The sequence below is a fragment of the Schistocerca cancellata genome, chromosome 5 (genome assembly GCF_023864275.1).
Source record: "Schistocerca cancellata isolate TAMUIC-IGC-003103 chromosome 5, iqSchCanc2.1, whole genome shotgun sequence".
Lineage (NCBI taxonomy): Eukaryota > Metazoa > Arthropoda > Insecta > Orthoptera > Acrididae > Schistocerca > Schistocerca cancellata.
Window position 1 is genome coordinate 485,980,320 of NC_064630.1, and position 14,143 is coordinate 485,994,462.

Consider the following 14,143-nt stretch of genomic DNA (forward strand, 5'->3'; position numbering starts at 1 on the left):
TAAGATTTTTGATCACATGGGGGAGAAATACAGAAGTCCTTGCATTTTTTCAACTTACATCTTTTCTTACCGTTGAGATCTCAAAACTTGTCAGGGAAAAATGCTAAAATTTTTCTTGAAATCAGGGAAATATCAGGGAATTTCACTACTGAAAACTTGTGGCAACCCTGCACTTGGTTCACAATTTCACTCGTTAATAACCAAAGAAACAAAAAGGAAACTTAATCAGTTTTAAAAAATGCATTTGCCTACAGTTAAACTGTTTTTGTTCCTTTCAGGGGAGGCTTAACATTCTTATCCACTACAAGTGGAAACCACCAAGTTCGGTGCACGTGTTGTATCTGTGAATGATAATGTGGTACACATGCTGTATGACACCTGGTATTTCTGCAGTTTGTCCGGCAGCAACAACAACTCATGCCACCAGTTCTTCTTCTGTCTCTACAGGAGTCTCATAAACAAAACTCTTCATTCGACCCTGGAGGAAAAAGTCAAATAGTGTCAAATATGGTGGAGATGGAGGTCATATGATTGGACCACCTCACCCTAGTCGTCTATGTTCGAATAATTGGTGCAGGTGTTACCAAATGTGACGTGAAAAGTGAGTGGATGTGCTGTCATGCTGAAACCAAATGTCTTGATGGATGTTCAGTGTCACAGCATCCAACAACACGCCCAATACTTGGTGTAAGAAGGTCGAATAGATGGGACACATGAGTGTGAGTGGAAGGATGTATTGTCCAATCACATGTTCATCCAGAATACCTGCCCACACATTGACACCACGTCTGTATTGGAATCCCTGGACATGTATCGCATGTAGGTTTTCGTCTGCCCAGAAATGGCTGTTTCGAGAATTGAGAACACAGCCCTGAAGTGAACACGCCATGGAAACACTAGGGGCATGTTGATGCAGTGGCACAGGAATTGTGTACAAAAGTCAACGTGTGGTACGAAAATCGGCTGGCATTAGTGACTATATCCTCTGGAGGTGGTACGGATGTAGTTGTTTGTCGTGCAGAACATTCTGAGCAGTGCTGTGACCAACGTCCATTGCACACACATTTGCTCTTGTACTCATTGATTGTTTCTCATCAATTTGATATAGTATGTCTCTTCCAAATCAGGCATGCGGCATCTCCTTGGTGTGTCACAGTCATGCCTGCTGATGAAGGTATCCCTTTCTTGAAGCCATTGTGTAATTGTGGCAAAAAGGGCATGCATTGGAGCCAGACATTATGGGTAACGGCCACCATAAAGGCGAGAAGTAGCTCTTCCATTACAGTTAGCTTCACCATATGGAAGGATCATGTTGGGGTATTCAGCAGATGTTTACTCAGTCAAGTTGCTCTAACACTCACAGGCATGTGAATGAGGCTCAAACTAGGTCAAAGATATAGGATGGACATCAAATGACATCAGCCTATCTGATGTAAGCAACACCCACCATGACTGGTTGCATACCTGTCTAGCAGTTATGTTTTCAATTGCCTAGCTCAGAAATGGTGCGTTTCCAGCATAGGTTGCAATTCAAAATATTGTCTACTCAGTCCTCTCTACAAGTTCTGCAGGTGATTTTAGCCCTTCTCTGGCAGTTGCATCTTAAATGTGGTTGTAACTTGAGCCACATCTTAAGTTCATAAATGCAAAAAGTAGAGAGCAACGTTCTGCAATCAGGTTTTGCATTCTGATGAAGACTGCTTCAAAAATGCTTAAAGATCTCCATAGGGCACTGAGTCTACAGTGTCATGTGCTGCACATGTTTCCATTGGAATAAAGCTTTCAAAAATAGAAGAGGGTGTTATGAGCTGAAAGGAGGGGGGGGGGGGGGGGGGGCAATGTGCCCAGGATGAATAGTGGAAACCCTTGGAGATGAATTTTGATCCTGAAATGAAAAAATGGACAGTCACGCTCATCATAAGTGTGGATCCAGAAATCAGCCAATAAGGTCCCAGTGATTATTGTGTCATGGTGTACATGGAAGTTCCCATTGGTCAGATAGTAAATGCAGAGTACTAAAAGTATAATGTCCTGCGACAACTGATAAAAGATTATATCCCAAAGAAACTGTGAAAACTCCACGGAAAGTGGAAACTGCGCCAGGGCAATGTGCAGCCTCATGTTGAAGCAGCAGCAGCTTCATTTTTAGCTAAGAAGGGTCTTTGTACAGTCCCCCTCCGTTGCCCCCCCCCCCCCCTACCTGCACCCTCCCCATATAGCTCTGACCTTGCCCCATGTGACTTTCTTTGCATTTTCTGACTGAAGAAAAGATCTCAAATAATTTCAGTTTGACATTGAAAATGACACACTGGAGGTTTTAGAGCTGATTTTGAAGCAATCATCATGAAATAGATTTGAGGAAAGCTTCCAAAAGTGTGTGAGAAGATGAGACAAGTACATCATTCTTAATGGCAACTATATTTGCACAGAAAATGTATTGATTTCAATTAATTTTCTGGTAATAAAGTTTTTTGAGTATCAGTCTCAATCTTTGTTAAACGATCCTCATATCTACAGACCACTGTAGACCATTTAACTATCCGACCACCCCACTATGTAAAGATTTCAAGTGTTTGGCAGACTACGTGATTGTGTGTAGAAAGTGATTTTGAATGAACACCACAGATTATTATTAATGTCACTCTTTTATAAGGTGAATAGATTCATTTTTTGTCCAAAATATTTTGAAATAATATAATTGTCAAATTGTTAACTTTTTAATTTGTCATGGTGATGTGTATAGTGCCAATGAGTTCAAATATTACCATTTTAATTGTTAAAGCAGCTCATAAATGTGTTTTCTTCTAATTTAAATGTGCTGCTGTGTGCACAGTCGAAATTCTTCAAAAGTTTATAATAGTGTATGCGTGTATCACTGGTGTATCCATTGCAGTGCATAGCTGTTTCCTTTCTTTCTGTTACATTTGTGCTAGTTATGGAAGAGAATATAAGCAGCAAAACACTTATTTATTTTTTGCCATCTCCCCTTTTAATGAATGTTTTAATGACTTTTTCTCAGGCGGCGTAAGTATTATTATAAATTGTGTTGAAAGTATGTTAAATTGATGATATATGTTGTAGATAGGGATTATATCCCAGAGAAACTGCAATGTGCAATGTGCATTTTTGAATACTGTTAATGACTTCACCCCAGTCTGAGAACTTTTTTATAGTGCTATTAACCATAGAATTTTTACATTTGTTTTGTTAAGTGTGATGTGAACTAGCTGTTCACCACATCATTAGTCGGCAAAACTGTGCAGATATCTATATGTGGAAACGGAACATTATCTGCCCTTGAGTCTTTTGCTGCGGCATGTCTGAATAAAATCTTCTCAAATTTCAAGCCACATCAGTTTGAATAAAATCTTGAGCTTTCGATGGGTATCTCCACAGTCATCATCAGGAGTAAAAACCACCAACTGCCAGTGCTGGCAGGGTTTTTTGCTTATATAGGCACGGTTGCAGCCTCTGCCACCAATCAGGGAGAGCTGAAATGGTGTGCATGGTAGGTGACTTATGCAGCTCATAGCAGCTCCAGTCTGCCACAAGGGGCCGGCGCAATGTTTCAAACTAACGCCCCTGCCTCCCTTCAAGTGTCAAGCATCTGTCTTTACTTCCTTTCAATACCCAAAGTCTGCCCCCATGTTCCACTAAGTGTGTGGTGCTGGTCATTGTTAAACTTGTTGCTGTTCATTATAATCTCAGCCACCCCCTTTATATGGAATGCCAATATGTTGATGCATGAGCCAAGATGCTCGCATTTTCAAACTTTATTTTGTGTCCATTTTCTAGGCAGGGCTCAGCTGTGGCCAACTTGTCGAGCTCCTTTTGTTGAATATGTCGCTTGTGCTCGGTACACTGCTCTGCAGCTGTACAAATTGCCTGACCATATAGATGCTGCTGCATTCTATAGGGACACCATACACACTGGGCATGCGAAGAGCTATGTTGTCTATAACAGATCACAGCATGTCTCGTATCTGGGGATGGCCGGAACACTGGTCTCTGTTCAGGTCTCAGCACCATTCGTCCTAACTTGCTACACATTGCTCGAAAGTATGGCAGAAAAGCAGCCAGCTTGACTTTTCCTACCAATTCACAAGCTATCCTTCTTTGGTGGCAGCTGTAGGCATTTCAATGCCTCTCTTGGCTATAACCATTCTGTCTGAACATGTCTCAAATGAATGCAAATCAGACTGTAGGTGGTTGTCATCAGAAATAACTTTTGCTCTATGTACTAATATGCTCAGGACCACTGTGTTGTGTACAAGATAGTTAAAACTATCAGTGTTAGGATATCGATCAGTGTGTGGCGGTTTCCTGTACACTGAACGACCAAGCCAGCCTCCTGCTCAACAGAAACATCCAAGAACAGTAACTTTCCACCCTTCTCCCTCTCGATGGCAAATTTAATATTGCGATTGACACCATTCATGTGATCGATCAACTACTGCAGTGTATTTTCAACATGAGGCCATATCAGGAAGGTGTCATCAATGTGCTGTGGGAAGCAAGAATGAAGCAACGTGTTCAGAGCCTGCTCCACGAAGAAATTCATGACTGCCAGAGACAGTGGTGATCCCATTGCTGAGCCACCTGTCATTTGATAATGTTCGTTGTGATACAAGAAGTATGTCATAGTTCTAAATTGATGGAAGAACTTGATGAATCCAGGAAGAAACTTTTGGGACAAAAGATCCATCATGTCTTGTATGGCACCCTCGTAAAAAGAGACACAATGTCCAGACCATTAGGTTGTTACAGCCCATTTTCATTTTCTTGAGTTTGAGAATTCTATTTGAATTGCTTGAAAACTATGAAGATTTTATTCAGAAAACTATCTGTTGAGCAAATTTTCTTGATTTGTGTGAAATGTCTTCGTTTAGCACTTAAAGTTTTTGTTCGGTGTCACCATTGATATGTTCTTAAGTTTTCTTTCAGTGCAATTCTGGAACAGATATTGAAAATGTGTTAGTTGCATTGTATGCACTAAGAATCACTCATATAACTACTAAAATGAGAGAGATCCTGTGCTGAGAAATGGAGGAAATGACAATTTTTTTTTGTATCTTTTTTGCCAAGGGTACTAGAGTGATCAGGTCTGCTAGAAAATGTTTGCATAATTTCAGAAATACAGGAGTGGCTCAGAAAAGGTGTATTCAGGAAATCAGAGAGGTAAACAAAGTTACTGAGGCACTGGTGTGTGTTACTTTCCTACACTCACCATGATCATCTAAACATTTGTTCTGTCAGTAACACAGTCTGTTGTAACTGGAATAAAAGCAATCAGGATCCAGGTTTAGGAACCATTTAACAAAAGTGTCCTGAAAGTTGGCTTCGATTTTGAAGTGAAGACAACCAGGTGCTTTTTTAAATGTCTTAAGATATGAAAATCATGTATTGTGAGAGCTAGGCTGCATGCGAGTTGTTCCAATATGCTCCATCAGAAAAACTGAACTAAATCGTCCAGAACAGAGACCGTGTGCTGTCGGGTGTTGTTGTACAACAACACAATACCTACCAAAGCGATCTCGCTCATTTACTCCTAGTTACCTTTTGCAACTGCTTTAGCAGGTTGCAATAAATGGCACCATTCATGGTCTCTCGATGGGTTAGGAAATCAATGAGCAGTGCTCCCTTCATGTCCCAAAAGAATGTGACTGCAAATTTTATGATAACTACTTTTGTTTTGATGTCCTTATGAGAGGGGAAGATTGCCTCCATGGTATAGATGCTTTTTTTCGTCTCGGGTGTCATAAGATGCAGCTGCATTTTGTCAGCTGTAACAGTACGATGCACAATACGTGTTACATGATGGAGAAACAACCATATTCAGTTGGTTTTATTCTCGTCTGAGAGTTGCCACATCTTCTGGTAATCCAACACATTGTGTACTATATTGACTATACTGTCAGTGGAGGTGTTGAGTTCATGTGCAATCTTCATCATGTATATGCAACAATTAGCTTAAATCAGTTCTTCAAACGGCACATATTGCCTGCGTAGGTGAACATGGTTGGTAGCCCAGACTTTTGCTTATCTCACAAATGTGCTCTGCTGTTATCAGTTATACCTGTTTTTGTGATACTACACTTTTTCTGTAAACTTGTGCTAGTTGGTGAAGATTGTAACTGGAGGCATTTTATTTAAATGAAAAACCTGATTACGTTTTGCACTTCAGTGTGTGTGTGTGTGTGTGTGTGTGTGTGTCTCAACACTCAAACTTGCAACTGTTTTTCAAAGTGCAATGACACGGCTACTTCCACGTACAGGTGCCATTAGAATTTTTAATGAGCCACTATTTTAATAGAGCTATGTCTGTGTAAGGCAATGTTGTAGGTTCCATATGTTAGGATTTTTTAAGGACTGGGTACTCACTACTTGTTTTCCAGACCAGTCTCTTTTGTTGTTGTTATGTGTTTTCTTAGTATATAATTATCACATTATTATAGTATTTAGTATGAAGTAACTTGTTCATTATAGTGGAACCAAATTTTCAATTTATAGATTTGCGAGTGAAGTTGGAGATATCAGGCTCTCATTCAGAAGACCAGCATACTTCGTCTACTGCTATGTATGCAGATACAAGTGCAGAACAAGCACCAGAAATGATTCCAATCAATGTATGGAACTCTGGTGCAAATATGAAGGTTTCACCGCAGAAGGGCAGCTCAATTGCCACAGCAGATGGTGAGATCAGTTACTTTAATCAATACCTGATTTTCTTTTTAGAATAGCCTAAAATCTATAACTTTTGAGAATTTGTATAAATATATGTGTATTTATATCTCCAAACAAGCCTGTAGGAGCAAAATGTTACTTAGGTTACATTACAGAACTTTCCTCATATATGAATTTAAAAAAAAAATAGCAACTCCTCTACTACTCTTTACTTGCTTTTGAAGGACTGTTATGAGAAAGATAACTTCATCTTTTATTTATTTACTTAAATGGGGAATATACTTAGCTAAAACAGTTTTACCAAGGTAGCCACTTGGATGATGCTTCTCATAAAACTCCCTGACAAACTAAACCGGGGTTCCAGTCTAGCACACGATTAAAATCTTTAAGGAAGCTTCAGGAAAGCACATACTCTGTTACAAAGTTCGTTCTGTGAACATTTTCATTGATATCCATCATGTGGGAGGCACATCTAAAAACACTGTTACCTTTTTATATGAGTAAAGCATTGGAGGGCCTCTTAAATCCATCAAGAGGCTGAACAGTGGCACACTCCTAGCAAAGACGAAGGAAAAAAAAAATCTACCGAAGTAATCAAACTGTTACATGCCATTTTGATTGGAGAGTTTGTCATAAGAAGTAAGCTGAAAAGTATGTTAAATATCAGTACGGGTGTTGTCAGTTGCTAGGAAATCCTAAACAGACACAAAAGAACTGCAATAGAAATGGGAAGGTGAGGATGTCGGAGAAATAAACAACACAGGGAAAAGAGAGTGGTTGGCTCAAAAACTAACCCTTTACTTATTTTGAATGTTACAAAGGTGCACAATTACACTGTAGGAAGTTTTTGGCTGTCTGTAAATTAGGCCTTGTATGTCACTCCATATGCACTGTTTTAAGTGTCAATATTTTGGTAACGCCACCAGTCACCATAAAGGAGCAGTCCAGCTGCCTACAAACAGTATATTCAGTGGACTTCCCCACCCATGTGTATCGAATGCTACCAGCACTCACTATGGGATAAAGAATGCCCTCAAAAAAGAGAATAATAATATAAAGTATATGAATTTTATGAACACATGGTGTCTATTCTTTCGGACACGTTCAAAAGAACAGACACTGCACGGAATCCACAGCTGTGATACATATTATGTAAACTGTAGGTGGAGAGAGGAGAAAGGAAGAAAACGGAAGGAATTATTTATGTTGGCAGCATTGGGACTTTATGTGGATTCAGTAATGATGAGTGAAAATGTGTGCCAGACTGGGACTTGAACCTGGAATCTCTCTCTTATTAGGCAGTTGTGTTAACCTCTGCACCACCCAGACACAGTGTTCATTGCAATTGTGCGGACTATCTTGGTACGCTTCCCAGCTGACCCACACTTCCCTTATCCGCAGTCCCTGTCCGTGCCCTCCATGCTCAGCACTTTGAGATTCCAGTAGGAGGTCGAACATAATTATGCGTCCACACTGCAGGTTGTGAAATCATGGCCCATTGAGGGGAATCAGTTATATGAATGCATGGTATCTGTTTTTTTGGAACATTGTCCAAAAAACAGACATCACACATTCATATTACTGATTTGCCTTAGTGGGCCATGAATCTACTAAATTCAGTTTGGATGAACATTCAACCTACTGAGGGAATTTCAAAGTAGCCAACATGGAAGACATGGACATGGACAGGGACTGCAGATAGGTAGCGCTTGGTGGGAGTGGGAGTCGGCTGGGAGACATACTGAGATATTCCGCCCAATTGGGGTAAACACTGTGTCCAGATGGCACAGTGGTTGATGCAGCTGCCTAGTAAGTGGGAAAGCCTTGACACACATTTTCACTTGTCGCTGCCGATTCTGCATACCATCCCGATGCAGCTGACATTAATAATTCCTTCCCTTTCCTTTCTTTTTCTTTCTTCCTCTTCCACCTTAAGTTTACGTATGAAGATAAAGGTTGTGCCATTTCTCAAACATTTCAGGTGAAGAAAAGGATGAAAGAATGCATTAAAGGCCATACAGCTATCTGTGTTTATTAAATTCCAGCAACCAAAAAACCTCTATCAAAGGCTATTATTGGCACCTGAACTATTCAACTGATGAAAGCACAGCAGATTTCACCTGTAAATGTGATTAAACCTACAAGTACGTCTAGAACAGAAACAGTAGTGGCAGTAGAACAGATTATTGTGGAAGAACAATAAGCATTCATGGCTGGCAGACAAAGAGCAACGAAGTAAAGTTGTAGTAAAACAGCTTCACCAAAATACAGACGAGGGTTTTTAAGCAGAAAAGGAAAAAAAATTGTTACAAAACCATCCAATCATGATCTCTTGGTCCTGTCTGCAGATCAGAAGATGGGCATTTTTATGACCCTATGGACATCATTGTAGGTGTCAGGGGATAAGCAAGTTCCTCAAGTAACTCCTCCTCTGCTGCAAACTTAGGACTTTGGTGGAAGAAAGAGGAAATAATGAGAAAAACCTCACTGCTGAGATGATTTTCATACCGCATTGGAACATCGGTAGTATAGGAACTAAGATTCCTAGCAGAGGAAAGACTGGTGTGTGTGTGTGTGTGTGTGTGTGTGTCCAAGAAAAATTTTTAAATGAGAAAAGTACTAATTCCATTTGGTACTCAGTGAATGTTTTACGGAAAAAAAGGTATGGATATTTTCTGAAAGATGCTGCTGCAGTGCAAACACTGTATGTGATATTTTTGGTGATCAGATAACCATTCATGGTTTATGGTCCCAATGGCTGTGACCTATGATGTAGTGACTTTTTCATTTGAGGAGGTTTAAAAGAGTAAATGTTGCTGAAATAATCCCCATTTTGGAGAAGAATTGAGGGCTGTGGTGATGGACAACACTGATTTTGTTACTTTAGCAGAAAGTGTCAGAAAATTTGTTTAATGTGAGATATTGTTCAGAGAACATATTTATCAGTTGTTTTAGTGGGAGGTTAGTACCAAAAATTCATTTCTACTATCAAGTAGCATCAATAAAATGCATTTACAGTCACTGGACTTGCAACAGGTCTGAGGCAGCAGCCAGCACTGGCTGGTAAATTTTTCAATCACTGAAAGGAATTGCCAGGTGTATTTGTAATGCATTGTACATTTGATTTTTAGTATATGGAATTATTATATATACTAGTTACAATGGAAGAAGCAGTTGTAAGACAAATAGGAACTTTCATCAATAGTATATTAGGAACTGTAGTTTGTTAACCCACAGAGATTTTTATAAAATATTTGTTTGATCTATGTTAGGATACTGTACAATTGTGTAGGATCCATATCAGAATTTTGTAACAAGGTATATAAAATTGTGAATAATAATAATAATGTGTGTTCATACAAAAATTTTGCAACATCAGTAGAATTTTCTATATATTCCTGACCGTCCAGGATGAGTATGGTGGTCAGAATATAATGATATGACCTTACACAGATGTTTAAAGTAGCACATTACAGTGAAAACATATCTCGGGGAGGAAACCGTTATAAACGAGTATGACATTCAGGCGTAACAGAAGGTCTTGGAGATACAATCTTACATCACTTGAGGTGTCCACTGTGAGCTGGGAGTTCTTTCATAATGGCTCCATGTAATCACCTTGGATGGTGCCAAGGTAGTGTATGTAGTATTGAAGTAGTAATGGTTGGTGATCTAATTCATACACTTGAGTATGATCACATAAGAGAGTTAGTGCCAGTAGTCGCTGATCCCCTCACTTTCCAGTGCCTTTCAATAAATTTGTGGTTTTACGTAGGCAACAGTTTGTGTACATTAAAATGAAGGCTAGTTACACCATACTTTGGCATCCACACTAAACTGTAGGTACTACAATAAGTATGTGGATAAGTTAGTTCAAAGGCAGGAGGGAGGAATGGCACATTACCTACAATAGGACCACTCTGGTAAAGCACAATCTTCAAATTGAGTATCGCTTTACTTTTTACCTTATTTTGGAGGATATGTATGTATATTTTACCCAAAGATAAATAATAAGCTTATGTAACGATGTAGTTTGGTAAGTGTAGGAGTTGCGGTGGTGGGTTTAGAGTTGGAAGGACATTAATAGACATAGTGTTACATAGCAGCAACGACATGGGCATGGGGGATATTGGTGTTATCCATAATCCTTCCTCCACTCCCAGAGTCGTATTTGTCTGCCCGCCCACTCTGTGCAACATCTTGATCCATCCTTTTGCCACATGTAGTCCCAGCCTTGTGCCGTATGGGCTGTACCGCTGTGAAAGACCAAGTGCATTAGCTGTCTGATACACCTACCCAGCATATCCTATTCCAGTCCCATCACAGGCAGCTCCTATCCTAAATGTTAATAAAAACCATCACAGCTCTATTTCAGGTATGTTTATTATGCCACAATTGGTTTTGTTCTAAATGAACATTCAAAGTTCACCACAGACTTCATAACTAACTATCAAAATGTGGGAGAAATGTACCACTGTCATGATTCACTTATGTCTAATTGCCATACATAATGCTAAAAGGCACGATATGAAACACAGTGATTGCCCTGAAACAATTCTCTGACTGTTGGCACACTCACAGTCATCATTGCATGCATAAAATAACACAACATGCTGCATAATACTGGACAATCCAGCATAGCACAACATTTGGAGGGGAGTGTTGCAAGGTTCAGAAAGTGTAAATGATCTTTAGAATATTCGTGTTAACTTTGCTTTATTGAATTTTGCACATTTATTCTAATCAGTTTCGGTTGTCAACCATCGTCCAGGGAAAAGCAAAAAACAATACTACTTTTAGATTTCATGAATCATGTGACAAACAAATATGATACTACAGGGCATATTATGATGCACATCAATAGCTATCAGAAAATATTCTGCCTCATTTGACTGAGAGACATTAACAGCTATAAGTGAAATTTTGTAACTTGTTCAACTGTGATACAGTTTTTGTATCTCAATTGAATGAGTCACAATATTTCTCTGATAGCTGTTGATTCGTACCAAAATGTGCCCTGTAGTGTGGCATTCATCTGTAGCATACTATATGAAATGTAAAAGTCGGATTGTTTTTTGCTTTTTCCCAGGATAGTGGTTGACAACTGAAACTGGTCAGGTTAAATGCATAAAATTCAATACACCAAAGTCAGCCTGCATTTTCTAAAATTTATTCATGCTGTAGACCAGTGGTTCCCAACCTTTCTTAGACCATTACCCCTGAGTGCAATTACATATTAACTAGCTCCTCCCCCACATTCTACCAACTTTAGCACGTAGCTAACTCGAGAATGAAAGACTTTCCTTGGCACACTCAGCTCTCCATGCTACTATCCTGTGCAAGTCTCTTCATCACCGAAAAACTACTGCAATCTACATCCTTCTGAATCTGCTTAGTGTATTCATCTCTTGGTCTCCCTCTACAATTTTTACACTCCACACTTCCCTCCAATACTAAACTGGTGATCCCTTGATGCTTCAGAACGTGTCTTACAACCGATCCCTTCTTCTAGTCAAGTTGTGCCACAAACTCCTCTTCTCCCCAGTTCTATTCAATACCACCTCATTAATTACCTGACCTTCTCATCTAATCTTCAGCATTCTTCTATGGCACTACATTTCAAAAGCTTCTGTTCTCTTCCTGTCTAAACTATTTATCGTCCATGTTTCACTTTCGTAGTTTATAAGCACTTTCCTTGCCATAGCGAGTGTGCCTTTTATATTCTGACTACTTCGAAAGTCATCAGTTATTTTGCTTCCCAAATAGCAAAACTCCTTTACTACTTTTAAGTGTCTCATTTCCTAATCTAATTCCCTCAGCATCACCAGACTTAATGCGACTGCATTCCATTATCCTCGTTTTGCTTTTGTTGATGTTCATCTTATATCCTCCTTTCAAGACACTGTCCATTCTGTTCAACTGCTCTTCCAAGTCCTTTGCTGTCTCTGACAGAATTACAATGTCATCGGCAAACCTCAATGTTTTAATTTCTTCTCCATGGACTTTAATACCTACTCCGAATTTTTCTTTTGTTTCCTTTACTGCTTGCTCAATACACAGATTGAATAACATCGGCGAGAGGCTACAACCCTGTCTCACTCCCTTTCCAACCACTGCTTCCCTTTCACATCCCTCGACTCTTATAACTGCCATCTGGTTTCTGTACAAATTGTAAATAGCCTTTCGCTCCCTGTATTTTACCCCTGCCACCTTTAGAATTTTAAAGAGAGTATTCCAGTCAACACTGTCAAAAGCTTGCTCTAAGTCTACAAATGCTAGAAATGTACGTTTGCCTTCTCCTTAACCTATGTTCTAAGATAAGTCGTAGGGTCAGTATTGTCTCATGTATTCCAACATTTCTATCAGTTTTTCCGTCTGTAAAGAATTTGTATTGGTATTTTGCAACTGGGAGTTAAACATAGTTTGGTAATTTTCACAGCTGTCAGAACCTGCTTTCTTTGGGATTGGAGTTATTATATTGTTCTTGAAGTCTGAGGGTATTTTGCCTGTCTCATACATCTTGATCACCAGATGATAGGGTTTTGTCATGGGTGCTTCTCCCAAGGCTATCAATAGTTCTAATGGAATATTTTCTACTCCCAGGGCCTTGTTTCAATTTAGGTCTTTCAGTGCTCTATCATATTCTTCATGCAGTATCGTATCTCCCATTTCATCTTCATCTACATCCTCTTCCATTTCCATAATATTGCCCTCGAGTACATCGTCCCTTTATAGATCCTGTATATACTCCTTCCACATTTCTGCTTTCCCTTCATTGCTTAGGACTGGCTTTCCATCTGAGCTCTTGATGTTCATACGGGTGGTTCTCTCTTCTCCAAAGCTCTCTTTAATTTTCCTGTAGGCAGTATCTATCTTATCCCTAGTGAGATAAGCCTCTACATCCTTACATTTGTCCTCTAGCCATCCCTGCTTAGCCAGTTTGCACTTTCTGTCGATCTCATTTTTGAGACGTTTGTATTCCTTTTTGCCTGCTTCATTTACTGCATGTTTATATTTTTTCCTTCCATCAATTAAATTCAATATCACTTCTGTTATCCATAGATTTCTACTAGCCCTCATCTTTTTACCTATTTGATACTCTGCTACCTTTACTATTTCAGCTATAAAAGCTACCAATTCTTCTTCTATGGTATAAGTTTCCCCCGTTTTTGTCAAACGTTCCCTAATGCTCTCTCTGAAAGTCTCTGCAGCCTTCTTTCGGTTTATCCAGGTCCCATCTCCTTATATTCCTGCCTTTTTGCAGTTTCTTCAGTTTTTGTCTACAGTTCATAACCAATAAATTGTGGCCGGAGTCCACTTCTGCCCTTGGAAATGTCTTACAATTTAAAACCTGATTCCTAAATCTGTGTCTGACCATTATATAATCTGTCTGAAACCTTCCAGTGTCTCCAGGCCTCTTCCTCATGTACAACCTTCTTTCACACTGTTTAAACCAAGT

General features: G+C 39.4%; 1 protein-coding gene across 1 annotated transcript in view; it reads left to right on the top strand.

Moving 5' to 3' along the window:
- The window catches only part of LOC126187619 (zinc finger protein chinmo), a 114,955-nt gene that overhangs the window by 75,031 nt on the left and 25,781 nt on the right, over window positions 1-14,143 (top strand). Inside the window, exon 5 of the mRNA XM_049928812.1 lies at window positions 6,511-6,693. Within this exon, the coding sequence (XP_049784769.1) occupies window positions 6,511-6,693 (183 nt within the window). The remainder of the gene's footprint in view (window positions 1-6,510; window positions 6,694-14,143) is intronic.